Below are 13,790 nucleotides of genomic sequence, written 5' to 3'. Positions count from 1 at the left end.
GTGTTAGAGTAGAGTAGATGAGAGCAGGTCAGGGTCTTGCTTGGAGACCGTGAATGAGCTTCACTGTTTGTGCTCCGAGCTATGTCACTGGCTTAGAACATACCAAAATGTTTCTGTCACTTAGCTAAAGGGGTGACCCTTGGGCAAAAGTAGTTCATGATYACCAAGGAACCCCAAGAGCCTCTGACTGAGGACAGGTTTGAGGAAGAYGTGAATCCGTGGGACCAATCCAGAATTCTGTGCTTCACCCTCCTGCTCCTCCACCCTTTGCCTTCTTCCTCTCTCTCTGCCTCTCTGACACTGCTGCTGCTGAAGGAAATTGTAGCATAATTATTAATRTGGAAGTTGATATTCGTAAAATATTTATTTTCATGATAAAGTGTCCACATAGAACTGAGTATATTTACATATGCACATGTATGTATATTTATATGTACATACATGCATGTATATTCTGTAGCACAGGACTGGAAGCAAATTTTTAATAAGAGAAAAAAAGCATTTACAAGTTGAGACAGTGCATAACAGTGCTGTTTTTGCTTCTTCTAAGAGTTGAGGAAATGTCAGAACTTCAGCAAATACATGTGGCTTGTAAAATAGAAATTTCCCCTTTTTAGTTAATTTCTTCATTGAATCACTATTGCAGATTCATATTCATCTGTTATTCTCTGCTCAGACACCTTTTTCCTTAGCATGACCTATGAAAGTTGCGTTGTCATGATAAACTCATTATGTCTTTTCACACTGGTTAGGAAAGATGCAAAATGGTCAATATTAGAAATGATAAAAAGAAGGCACACTAACTTCTTAACAATATAATTAAGGTTGATGCAATTTAAAATAAAATCATTCTGGCCTGTCAGAGTTAGATGTTAAAGGTCAAATGGTCAATAACGATGTGTAAAACCTGTCATGAATATCCTATGCCAGTGCTTTATTGCAAAAATCATAGATCCATTAATTTGACAACAGACTATGCTGTTAGAAGCTTAGAAACATCTAGGAAGACACATTTTTGCATATTCAGTCTTTTTTTTTATTGAATAAAAGTATTAAAATGGACTTCATTGTGTTTACTTGTACGGTGCTTTATGAGACAGATTTTGAACTGGCCTAAATAGGTGTGGTTCCACTGGAGCTGTATCAAAGGATATAAACTGAGATTCTTTGTTGGCCCTGAAGTTCCTCCCATACAGTAGACCTATGGGGCTGAGAACTTGAAGAGGTCGTTGCAATCCTTTCCAAGAGAAATAACACCAAGTAATAATAAATATTATGTCAAAAACTAGACATGAGACTAGGAGCTGATATGAAATCACTGACTTTGTACAATCTGAAAGATCATAATAATTTTATCAAGTAGAAATGGAGGAGTTAGTTACCATTATTCAAAATAGTATACACAACTTTTTTTAATTTAGTGGAAATTTGATTCTATCTGATTGGATATCTTAATGAGTGACTGCTAGAAGATTGCCTTGCTTTAAGTAGCCAGGAGGTCTTGTCTTAAATAGATGTCTTAAGTTTGTTAGGTGTTACATGTTGATTGTGGTGGACAAGAGGAGTGGAATTTAATTTTTTTTGTATCTGATCTTAATATCTGTTACATGCTTACCTGCAAGCATGGGCAGGATTGGCCACAAGGTACTGCATTCTTGGCCTGTTTTCATCATTGAGTGAATAATGCTTTTTGGGTCACTCCTTAGTCTCACAATTTAAAAAAAAAAAAAAAAAAAAAAAAAAACCCAAAGCCTAGAGTCCGATTTCACCACATTTCCGTTCAAAGACATTAGAATTATCTTAAATGTGTGTTATAAGTATTTAATGTTTAGCAGCTAAAAGAAAATCCTTTCTAATTGCAGAAAGTGTTTCACAAGCTTTACAATTTTTTTTTTATTTTAGTATGTCTGAAATCCCACAGTTCCGATTGCCATATGATGTAGTGAATTTTGAAGCTGAGCTTATGAAGGATCTTGGAGTGAAGGTAATGAAAAATATATCCTGTCTATGCATAGTTCAAAGAAAAAAGAACAAGAACTCTGCCAAAGATTAACAGCAAAATGTCATGCACATTAGTAAAGAACAATTAAAAGCTACACTAGACAGAGGCAGGAAGATGCTTCCTTTTGCTCAGGGCATTTGTCTGTCTCCTGTTTGAATGCCACTAGTTTGGAAAAGGGCAATCAATAGTTCTCATCTGGCATGCCTGCATGTGATTAATTGTCTGTAAGAAACAAATTCCTAAATTGCTTTAGGGGTTCAATGTAGCTATTAGAATGATTTGATTTTTTTTTTAATCGAGTCTTTTTTTAATGCGCGTTTGGCACTACTTAAAGCATTCATATTTGACACATCTCTCTTCTCTTCTTTTCTTTCCTCTCCCTAAGTTTTTTCTTAATGGTTCATAATACAGTCCTGCATCCAAGTTAAATTTATAACAGAATGCATCAAATTACCAAAGTGTTAACACGATCGTCTTATAAACAGTAACAGTTATTCAGCTTCTTGGAAAGCAATAGTTGTGCATTATTCTATTAAACAAATAGGTGTTGTTTATAGATAATGGGAATGGTGCTTTATTGTTAATTTAGGGATTGAGCTGAAGATTTAGGTAGTATTAACAACTGCTGCACATTTTAATAAAAGTTAGAAGTGTGGAATGCATCACTGGATCAAATTTTTGAGTAGCAGAAGGGATAATAACATATTCTTAACATGATGCTTCAGCGTTCAGTCAAGCAAGAAATTCTTGGAATTGTTAATATTGGTTCATACTGTAAAGGCAGTAGACTGTTGTCACAAGACCCAAGCGAGAACCTCATCCATGCTTATGAGATGTAAAGGGGCCTTAAATGCTACGGATCCATTTTTTCCACTCTAATGATCTCTTTGCAACCCTTGAAAAGACTGTCAGAAAGGTAGTTGTGTTAGGAATAGAGCTAAAAACAGAGCACTGAAACTACTTTAGACAAAATTGCTGGCCATAGGCACCCGGGAACCGTCTTTAAAACGTATGCAATTTCTCAAGGCACTCTGTGTTGTGCCAGCCTCCAGAATGGACTGGYATAGCCACCGTGTCGTCCTGACCTGCAAGTCCTTTGCTGTTTTGAAGTACAGCAGAGATTCTCAGTGTAAATTTGTTTTCCGGCTCTGCCATTGGTTTGCAGTTGACCCCTTTGGCGAGCTAGCTAGCTAAGTACCATAGATTTATACTTCTGTAAGCTGCAAATACTTTCCTGTGTTTACTTAGAACATTTCAAATCTGTGGTGGAAGATGCTGTATTGTCTACATGCTTGGCAGTGCTGTTTATTCAAGTAATTCTATTGAAATTAGTAAGAATTAGTCAGGTGAATAAGGATTACAGAGCTAGGCCCTAGGAGTATTATGAATCCCAGCATAAAATAGTATTGCCATTTAAATTCCTTCATTAGGTTTTCATAACATATGTACACAATAGGATAAAAAAAATGTAATGACAATTTATGAAATGCATTTTGTTGCCAGCAAGGATGTAGTCTGCATTCAGGAAAGGATTACAACTGTACATGGCTTTTGCAGTTACAGTATAAATTATACTAAATCTATAAGTGGAAAAAAAAAGTTTTTAAGTATGGTACATTACATATTTTGTACACCCTCCCCCCATTTCCTCAAGGATGGGAAAAACACATTTTCAAAAGTATATCACATGGAATATAGATCGATTCAATACCAAGAGATACAGAATGATTGCTCAGTCATAGAGCATAGTCCTTACACAAGGTACCGTGGCAGTTTTTTGAAGTGAATGCACAAATGATATAATACAGATTAGGGGAAAACATTCAAGTTCAGAAAGTCTAAAGTAGGGAGATAAAAACACACACATTCACGTCAAGAAATAATAAATATCAGAAGAGAAATCATGCATGCTTTGTGCGTTCAGTGGTCTTGGGGTTAGCAGAGCTGGGCAGAAGGTGTGCGTGTCTTCGATTGCATCACCTCTGCACGAGAGCCTGCTCTAGCTGGTTTGCTAAACGCAGGGCAAACRCTTTCCCCGCTGCCTCTCGGAAGAGCTGCAGTTGGTCAGCCTGTGCAGTGGCTCCTCAAAGTGGGATTGCTGGTGGAGCATTATTGTACTAGTTTTTTTCAATGAATATATTTTTTTCTGAAAGTGTTGCACTGAAACATAGACAGGCTTTGTTTATTTGTTCAGCCTGCCTGTTAACTGTTTCAGCTTATACTGGAAACCAGAGTAGCCTGTGGTGGCCCTTATGTGAAGATGATCTGAAGCTACCTTTTCCCATATCTAGTTTGGGCCACTTGCTTCAGTCAGTCTGACCTTTTAAATCTCGCTTGGGAAAAAAAGCAATTTGCTTTGTTTGTTCACTAGAATATCCTTTTCGATGTCASTATGCAGGACATGTTGGAAGTCATTTTCACATTATCAAATTAAAAGCCATAAATCTTTATGATTCTTTTAGGTCGTTTTTAGTAAAGGCCTTGCGATAGATGGAATGACGCTCCGTACCTTGAAAGAAGATGGTTRCAAAGCAGTCTTTATTGGAATAGGTAAGAACAGCTCATGCTGCTATGTTTTGTCGTCTTGAAACTGGATGACAGAGAATAAATTGGGACCTGTATCTGCGTTAATAGCATGATGTGTGACAGCTTTAGTCTACATTAAGAAAATATGGAATACAATGAAAATTTAAAAAATAGGAAGATAAAGCTACAATCTTAACATAGCTATGTTAAGATTGCTGTTAGTTATAATTTTCACATTTACATGATAGATTTGTAAGTAGGACAGTAACATAGCTGAATGGCTTAATATATTGTTTGTTTAAATGGTTCAAAAGTGGGTGAACTGAAAAATTAGTAGTAATTAATTGCCATATTGGCATAAGGGGCGTAAAAGCTCAATTTTCAAATGTTGTGAACAACTTACCATGCCCATATAATTAGTGAGTCTTTATGTAATCCAGTGATATCATGCTTGATTGCTTTTTCTTTTCTCCRTATAAAACATGTAGCATCCTTCAGATAGGCTGCAGTGAAATTTAATTATAGAATGGGCTAACAAAATAAGCTGACTTTGAGTTATACTGAAGCTGGCATTATAGGTCTGTTTTCTTTCATACGCTAAAAAMACGTCCTACACCTGCCTGCAATTTGAATCATTGCTTCTTTTTAATCTAAGATTAGAATTGTTATCCATTTACAAGTATTTTGAAGTACAGCTGGACTCATCTCTACCATATGATAGGCATGTTGAGCAGGCACTGTCTACAGTTGGTATGAGGCTTAATGCTCTTTATTGATCTAGACGTTGCCTAAGTGAACATAATAGGGAACAAGTTGTCCAACTGTTCCTCCTTCCTATTATTGATTACAGAGATGTAATTCTTAGTACAGCGACAACTGTTGTTTACCATCTGGGTATGCTGTATAATAAGCTTTGCAGGTTCATTCTCTCATGTGGTTATAGTGCAGACCATTGTGATTTATATAATCCTTAATCCTCACATTGTTAGACACATTTCATGTGTCAGAATTTCTTTTGGGTTGTATTTTGRTGAAAGTGTATTCAAGGCAGTGGACCAGCCTATCATCTTTACTGTTTTAATCTGTGCCTTTCAAAATGCTTTGTGAAATCTTCCAGATTAGATAAGAATACATAAATATTTGTTTTCTCAGAATCTAGTATTTAGGAAGAAATGATCACCAATGATTTCTGACTCATAAATTAAAAATAACTTTCAGTTAATGGATCATAAAAATGCCCAGTGAGTACTTTACACAAAGGAAGATTGGAACATTTGTATTGTATATGTGAGTTTATTTTCTGACCTTAATGAAGCTCTCCTAACATAAAATATTTTTCCTTAGAAACTTTATATAGGCAACATTGTGACCTATAAATGCTAGGTAAAGCRATAAAACCAAAGCTTTAATAAACAAAGAAAATTTATCTAAAGAATAATTCTCCTGTAGACTGCATGTTCCAGTGTGTTAGGAAACAGAGGGAATAAATGCTAATGAAGGATTATGTGTTCCTACAAAGTTTTGTTATTGGAAGCTATCATGCATTCACGATGGAGTTGCTCTGTCTCTGAACCCCCAAGTCTGCCTGTCAGCTCTTGCACAGTTCTGCATGAGACACTGGCCAGTACTTGTAGTCTTGCGTATTGGTAGTAAAAGATGGGAGATGAACCAAGGGGTTATAGCTTTCTAGGATCAGCTATGATTAATGTAGTAGAACATTTATAAACTCTCAAAACCAGTTAGTTTTCCGTACAGGAAACATTCCCTTTTCTGTACTCCATTTCTTTTTATGTTCTTTCCTACTGAACAAACATATAATAAACAATGCTACATTCATACATTACCCTGAATCTTGGAAGTAGAGTATTTGCAGAATATTGATTGCTTAGAAGAGTTAAGTTTGATTCTGAATGAATCTGTACCTTGAAGGGGGGGGCGGAAATCAAACAGTAGTTTTCAGTTTTCCCTGACAGTGGAGAATAGAAAAAGCAATTGGTGTATAAAAGAAGATGAGGTCACTGATGGGAATAGGGGAATACTTTGTAAGGATTTTTTCATAGCAATGTAAACTTTGGAGTACACCTTCACTCTTGCATTTGGGATGGAATTAAGAATTTATCAGTCCGGAGTGCGCAAGAATTGGAGGGATTCGTGAATTGGAAGAAGACTTGTAAATAGCCAGCTACGTGAGGGCAGATGGAGATTCAAAGAGAACTTGGAAAGCCATTTTGACGTAATTACAAACCAAAGAGAAAAGGTTGCATATAAATGTCTTATGAGGCAGTGGAAGTACTCTCCAACTAGATCTTGGGAAAGTAAAGCATACAGCAGAGATGACTTGGATCTGACCAATGCTAGCAAGCGACCATATTGAAGAAAAATGAATAGCAAAGTCTCTGTGTGGAAGCAGAAGGAACAGCTTCACTATTTTCCTTTCTATAGTTAGAATCCTRCAGTGGCACCAAATCTCTGGACATGTTGTATGCACCTAAAATAAAAGAGAAATAATTTAGAACWAGCAAAACCAAAAACGGTTTTTATGAGACATCATGCCTATGACYAGCATAGTTTAAAACTTAGCATCATGCTTTCCCACCACTTACCTTCTGTTATTACTGAATGCCATTTGGAAAGGTATTACAGTATACTACAGTCAATATATATTATTTGCTCTATTTCAGACTTGAAATGCAAAGAATTCCCAAGTTCACAAAAGGGTGCAAGTTAACTGCCTTGCTATAAGTAAATAAATACAGATTAATAAAAAGCCGGTTACCTTCAAGTCCTTGCTTATTTAGGCATTGAGGATGTGGTGGTTTATCATAAGGTGAAAGAGTCTGTCCAGTCATGAGATCTGATCCATTTAGGTCACTGTTTAAAGCATACAAAAATATCTTATACTAGACATGGAAATGATCAGGTACTGGCATGTGTCACCAACCTTTGGCAACTTATGCTGTCTCAGTTTGAGAATTATCCCTTACCTCCTTGCTATTTTGCTCTGCACCATCTTAACTTTCCAAATAGGACGTGGCTGTGTATAAGGAATTTGAGGTTACGAGAATTTATATTACTCTAGCATAGATTAGATCCAAGGGTATATGRTTTTGATAGTCACCTGGACAAGCGGTAATGCCAGAGACCAAGTGTGGGCAGTGACCCACTGGAATCCAAGGCTGCYGTCTAATAGCAGAACCTCAGGACAAACGGTGGCTGAATCTCTCAGCCACAGCGTTGGCTGTTGTGTTATACTTTTGGTAGTTCTTCCCTTCATTTTCCTGTTTTTGCATATTCTGAGCTGTGTTTCATCAAAATAATTCTTAATACTGTGGTCCTGTTTTTTTCTAGAGTATCAGTGAATTAATTGCCTTCCCTATCCTTCTTGTAGACTCATAAGCCTCCTCAGTTTCATCTCTACAGTGTCGTATACTGCAGCAACATCTGGCTGCAGACACTATCTTGCAGTTTTATRTCTGAGAATGGATACTGTTCTCTCCTATACTGCTGTTTTCAGTATAAGTAGTAAAAAGTATTCCATGAATCTAGTCCCCAGTTTGTTGCATCAAAAGTGATTATGGGCAACAGCACATGTGAGAGTTTTTGTGCAGGATTAAAAGGTAGAAGCGAAACAAAGGGGGAGGAGCAGCCTGTAAAACGTATTTTAGGAGTTTCTACAGTCTCTACTATATCTCTTTAGTTCTTTCTTTTTATTGTCATGTAGCTTAAACTTTTAAATTTTTTCAGTTTTAGTTCAATGAGTATTTAGAAAATGATGACTCAAAATTAGAGATGTAGTTTATCAATGAGTGCTTAAAAATGTCACTTTAAAATTCAGTTCATCTTCCAGTTACCAGTTTTGGGGTTTATGTTATTATTTGTAAGCACTAATGAATATGAATTAATTTTCTCTGCTGAAGTTTCCAGTTTTAAAGCTAGCCTTTAAAATTATGCATAGATAATATATATTTTTCTTTCCAAATTAAGTAGGTTACACTCAGTATACCTTACCTAGAATCAGTTCTGCTTTTGATAAGAAATGTTTGTGAAGAATTTGTGTGATCAAGCTGACAAATCAGTTCAAGAACTTTGGTGTTTAAAAAAATGAGTCTTATATCAATTGCTTATGTAAACACCATAGAGACTCAGGGCAACAGAGAAAAGACAAGTTTAGAGTGAAAAGGATATATCAGTGATGGGGTGAGGGACTAGAGAGAACACAGCCCTCAGAGACAGCAAAGCAAGGCAGGGAAGGGCATCTTGTGGAGAACAGAGTGTCCTCAGTGCTTTGTGTTACTGTGTCTCTTGGTTGATTTTTTGGAGTTGAATATTGTAAGATTTGTACGTAAAATTTYTGTGTCTGTGCATCTCCCTTGGCTATCAGAGCAAATACAGAACTGGTAGGCTTTTAATTCTGTTCCCTCATGAATTTCACCTAAATTCTCTACAAACCAAGGTTCTGTCTTTTAAGAGTTCACAAAGCATTATATAATCTTTTTGAAAGAGAAAATACAAAACAAATATTGTATATACAGATATTTAGTTAAATGAAAATGAGTGATCTAAGTACTAGAAGTAGTTAAGGATATGTCTGAAATAACTTCTAAACAAGTATATAGAAAGGCTATCACCATAAATATTTTCTGTGCAGACTTTTATGCAAACATAACATTTTATTGTAACATAGGGATTTTGTATAACATATACCTTCTCTTGCATATAAAGATCAGATAAAAATGTATTTTCCAAGATTGTTTTATTGGGTAAAATATTTTAAAAAATCCTTTTTGGTTCCTGCTCCATCTTGCGGTGCTAGATTGCTGTAGAGACAGCTTATATTTATTAGGCTTGTCAGAGGTTCTATTTACATACTGAAAAATTATAGTTTTTTAAGAGCATACTGAGTAAATCCAAGCAGAGCCCCCCTTTTTTTGGACATAGTCTAAATAGTATACTCTGCTTGCAAGGGTTAAAGTGAAAAAGTGAAAAATCAAATCCCTTACGGAAGGAACCTTTGTGATAATTGTATTTGTTCATAGTTAATTAACATAGCATGTATTAATATAATTAGATGATTTCATTGATTGGAACGAAATTACATACCTAAAAAAGAAATTAAAAGTCCAAGCATTGATGTATCTTGCTTTTTAAAAAAAAAAAAAAAAAAAAAAAAACCCACCTTAGGAGATTGATTTACTGTCTCTTCCCCCAAAAGTAAGTAATCTCCTCATGCCTGTTATTATCTTCTGATTAACTATGCAGTGCCACCTGGTGTGCAGATGGGAAGAATATTACACATCAAGAGCTCTGTTCACACCCACCCACACAGATATAAACCTACGTGGCAAAAAGTGAACAGATGTTCATTTTGCTTGTGCTATAGGAAAAAATTTTGCATCTTACTCCTGATTCATAAACTAAATTTGGAGAACATGAAATTTGCATGTGGGGCCCGTAGGCCTATGGCCAACACAGACATTTATGGAGGAGTAATGTGCATTCAAAGTTGTTCTCATTTCAGGCTGTGAACAAATTTTTTGTTTGTTTTTTTTTCTGGTTTTGTTTTCCCTTATATTTCTCTTTTTAGAGTTTTATTTTCTCTTTACTTGCTATTTCACTTATCACCTCCAAACAGAAAAGTTTAGAGGCAGTCATTTGAAACTGTATCTAAGCCTTGTTTTTTGATTGGTTGTATTTCAAAATTGTTTTCTATTTCTTGGCTTTTAAGATGGTCTCTTAAATTATGTTTCAGGCCTCTTTGTATAGACTGTTTGGCTCAGCACTGATGTAACAAGTCATGTAAAATATAATACATCTTGGCGAAAGATGGGACTGAAGTGCAAAGCATTGCACAGCCTCAGGCTCTTAGGACCTGCAGCTCTGGTTTTGGAGTTTTTTTTTTTTTTTTTTTTTTTTGTGTTAATATGTAATGTTGTTAGTATTTTGATACCTCATAGTTGATACAGTTTTTGCTGCAAGGAAGCTGAAGCCTAAAGATCAGATAAAACACAAAAGCAGAGGAGAAAAGTAATATGTTGAAGGTAGTGCAAGCAAGAATGATGYTGATGGGAACATGATCACCTAGCTACTCAAATTAAATGTGTATGTGGCTTGGTTTCTGAGTTGCTTTTACTGATCCTTTTAGACGAAGATTAACGTTGTTGTCTGAGAATCTTGCAAGGAGGATGCAGTTTGAGTAAACAGGAGGTAAATGGTGACAGCAGTGGCCTGCTAGGTCTGAGTATCCTATCCAGCAAAGGAGAATATAGGCCGTAGAGCGGGGGAGGAACACTTGGAATTGCATTTCATTGTGATGAAGATGAGTGAAAGATTCAAATTAATTTAGCTGTGAAAGGCTGTGAGGTTTTGGAGTTAAATGAATGGGATGAGGATGAAGTCAGAGTGCTTTGAATAGTTTGAAGAACAACCATCACAAAGTTAGCAATGGCAGGATTTGGACAAAGCTAATTCCAGCTATTTCACTATTGCCAGAGAGTAACTAAAATTTAGATTTACATAAATGGATTTTTTTTTAAAAAAAATAAAGATTATGTAGAGGCCAATGATTTATGCATTTGCAATTTAGTATAGAGCTGTGTCAAAGCTACACGCTGAGCTGCAACTTCAGGCGGGAAGTGCTAGGAAAGAAAGTCCACACAAGTCTGTACAATCATGTATTGGACTTCTCCTTAGTCCACCTTCTACCAAACCTTAGCTCCTGGCTCATAGATCAGAGAATGAATGCTCAGAGCCTCTGCATGGACTGTTCATGATGAGCGGAGTTACCTCTCTGTTGGTCTCTATTASTAGGTTTCTACAAGACTACTTTAATACTTTTTTCATGGCTCATGTGAAGAGCATTTTAAACAAATTGCACCGTATATCAGTTCTAATACAATAAATTTTTAGTCTTCGATGCTTGTGTTATTCTCATTTTAATCTAAAATGTTTTGTTGTTAAAAGAAACATAATTCTATTAGAAAAGGTACTCTGAAAGAAGCTATTCCTATGCTTTTATAGCAGATGTTTGAACTTGCTTTTATTCCCAGTGCAACATAATTCCTGGAGACCAACAGTGTACATGCATCTAAGAATTCTTACGCTTGAGGCATCTTTTTCTTGCTACTGGTATTTGTAATAATCTGTTCTTCCAGTTCTGTAGTCTTCACTGCTGCTCTGGATGTTGGTGGAACATTCCTAATACACACCAGAAGCACCAGGCATTTGCAAGCTTTCAGGGTTCAGATCATAAAACAGCTTATTTATTATTAATAGTCCTAGGACACTTTCAAAAAATACTAATAATCTGCCTTTGGGCATCCTTAAGTTATTCACTTGCAAATTACACAGATCTTCATGTTCTTATTTACTTATCTTTCCTACCAAAAAGCTACTTAGCATAACAATCTCTACTGCACATGTTTTACAAAATTCTCTCCTGTCTCTTTCTAAGATGCAGGACTGTTTCCCTGAAGAAATGCTCATCTAAATATAATGACAAAATCAATTTTGTTCGTATTGTTTTAAGAGCAGTTAAATGTTTTAATATCTTAGAAGTTTCATTCCTCTAAGATTATTTAGCAGGTTTTGGAAGATTAGTAAAGCAGGGATTTTTTGTTTTTTTGGTTTTTTAAGCAATTTATTGTTTGAAAAGTGCATTAAAAAAGAAAATACTGAGCAAAAAGGTGATGTTAGGTATAATTTTTTAATATTCTGATGCTATGCATCTTTCAGTGCTTTGTACCTGAAAAAAATGATTTGGGGTTTAGTATTTAACTATGTAGGAAATTTTAGTAGTAATCAGAGAAAAAAAMCAGCTTTTATTTGTCTATTATTTCCAAAATTTCATCCCACATAAGCCATACAGCTATCTGTAGGTCAAAAAAGAAAAGTATTCGTTATGCTCCTATAATTAATGGCATTCTAATCAGACTTTTACTTCCACATTGATAATCACACATAGAATTAACARCCATCCGAAATTCAGCCCAGGTGTAAATTGGAGCATCTCCATTGACTTCAGTTAAGCTTTTTATTCCTTTTAGGAAGGGTGCATATGGTCCAATACACATTTAATGCATGGAGACACTTTTTGACATGCTGTTCTATCTTATATATATGAGAACTTACACAACACAGAATTTAAGCGATGGATTCACAAGTGCTTGTTCTTTACTTCCCTTCATTTTACATACTTCTGAGACTGAGTTAAAAACTAGGTTGTTTGGATTTCTTTTGAGACTGTACAGAAATAGGAAAAATAGCAAAATCTCAATTTCTTAGTGCCAATTATTGGTGAGAAAATGGCAGGTACCTTTTTCATGTTAATGAATAAAGTTCTAAGCAGTCTTCCTGTATAAATTTGTCTCATAAATATAATCTTTCCGAATTCATATTCCTTTCACTGCCTGCTCAATGGTGGGTGTGTTTTCTTGTTGGATTGAATTAATAAGACAAAACTCAGATTTGTGGGGTGGCTTCGAAGTATTTGTTCATGGGCTTGGAGAAATTGCTATGAGAAGCATGTTGCACTTTTTGCCCTGCCACTTCAATGGCTCGTGTGAGTGGTCCCTAGGAACGACCCCGGGAACACAGATGGCAAAGCCTCCATCTGACCTCACGATTTCCTTAAGTTTCTCCCTTATCTTCTTCCCTTTTCGGCATTGCTTGGTAGTCAGGCCTTTGTTGATGCAGGAATAGCTAAATATAATTAAGGGCAGTTATCTTATTTCAGAGGAACCTCGTGACGCCCGGGTGTGCTTGAAGCCAGTTTTGGTCCCTCCTACACCGTGGAGCGTTCTCTAGCGCCCGCGGTACTCTGTATGGGACTCTCGGTTCGGGGCACGCTGCGACCCGTAGCCTTTCCTTGCCTGCAGTCYGTGCCCGAGGGATTCCTTCAGTCCTTCCTTCAGGCTCAGGACATTAATTGAACAGCTTTCCAATTCCATTAGTTTTTCTAATTTTCTTCCCCAATGCTACTTCTGTGTTGCTATCATATAATAACTACTGCTGTCGTGGGAAAGCACGTATACTGCCTTCCGGCAGTCTGTGTCAATGATCTCTTTAGTTTTAATGGGATGGTAGCTTTAATGGGATTTTAATATTGACAAATATCTGAGAAGAAAATTTTAAATGTTCACTGTAGTAAATAACCTTTAACTAAGCTATGTAAATATTTTTGCTGCTGTATCTTGAATTTTGTGTTGATAGAGATTAGGCTTCTGAACCAGTTGTCATGGTACTTGAAAACTGTGCTTTACTCTTC

At 36.0% G+C, this 13,790-nt stretch overlaps 1 protein-coding gene across 1 annotated transcript in view; it reads left to right on the top strand.

The window, feature by feature from the left end:
• Positions 1 to 13,790, top strand: part of DPYD (dihydropyrimidine dehydrogenase) — a 343,995-nt gene that overhangs the window by 103,571 nt on the left and 226,634 nt on the right. Inside the window, exons 7-8 of the mRNA XM_085303683.1 lie at positions 1,903 to 1,984; positions 4,465 to 4,552. Coding sequence (XP_085159809.1) covers positions 1,903 to 1,984; positions 4,465 to 4,552 — 170 coding nt within the window. The remainder of the gene's footprint in view (positions 1 to 1,902; positions 1,985 to 4,464; positions 4,553 to 13,790) is intronic.

The sequence above is a fragment of the Rhea americana genome, unplaced genomic scaffold, assembly GCF_003343005.1.
Source record: "Rhea americana isolate MKP2758 unplaced genomic scaffold, rheAme1 scaffold_2, whole genome shotgun sequence".
Lineage (NCBI taxonomy): Eukaryota > Metazoa > Chordata > Aves > Rheiformes > Rheidae > Rhea > Rhea americana.
Note: the sequence above shows the minus strand (reverse complement) of the source record. Positions and strands in the feature narration are given on the sequence as shown.